Here is a 583-nt window from a genome sequence, read left to right on the forward strand (position 1 = left end):
TTTGGGACAGTGGGGACGTTCGGGGCCAGGGCAAGAGGAGAAGAGACCCCATACCCTTGGGGCAGTGAGGAGACTCGGGGTCAGGGCAGAAGAGACCCCACACCCCTGGGGCAGTGGCCGCGCGTTCTAAGGGAAGCTCATCCGGCGGCCGCTCAGTGCAGGGGTTCAGGGAGGACAGCGGGGCCCCTGGGCGCCCCCACTGCCCCTGGGCGCCCCACTGCCCCCGGCCTCGCCCACTCACGGTTGAGCAGCCCAAGCTGCAGGAGCGAGGCCAGGGCGGTGAGGATCATGAAGAGCAGCAGGCCGCCTCGGCGGCCCAGGACGCGCACGGCCAGGCACATGGCCAGGCAGGAAGCCAGGGCGATGCCGGCCGCCGCGTAGTAGTCCGCGTAGAAGTCCTCGAGCAGCGGCACCTTCACCTCGTGGCCCATCATGCTGCGGGCGAAGCAGTGGTGGATCCCGAAGCCGGTCAGCCTGCGGGCACACGGCGCGTGGGCCGGGGGTCCCGGGGGCGGGGCCGCCGCGCAGGGGTGCTCCCGGTGCGCCCGCTTTCCCGAGGCTGGGGCTCTGTGCCCACCAGCAC

At 72.0% G+C, this 583-nt stretch overlaps 1 protein-coding gene across 1 annotated transcript in view; it reads right to left on the reverse strand.

Moving 5' to 3' along the window:
* LOC104983321 overlaps positions 1-583 on the reverse strand; it is a 16,528-nt gene that overhangs the window by 12,662 nt on the left and 3,283 nt on the right. The window contains exon 4 of the mRNA XM_010832759.1: positions 242-567. Coding sequence (XP_010831061.1) covers positions 242-567 — 326 coding nt within the window. The remainder of the gene's footprint in view (positions 1-241; positions 568-583) is intronic.

This window comes from Bison bison, unplaced genomic scaffold (genome assembly GCF_000754665.1).
Source record: "Bison bison bison isolate TAMUID 2011002044 unplaced genomic scaffold, Bison_UMD1.0 scf7180017862188, whole genome shotgun sequence".
Taxonomy (NCBI): domain Eukaryota; kingdom Metazoa; phylum Chordata; class Mammalia; order Artiodactyla; family Bovidae; genus Bison; species Bison bison.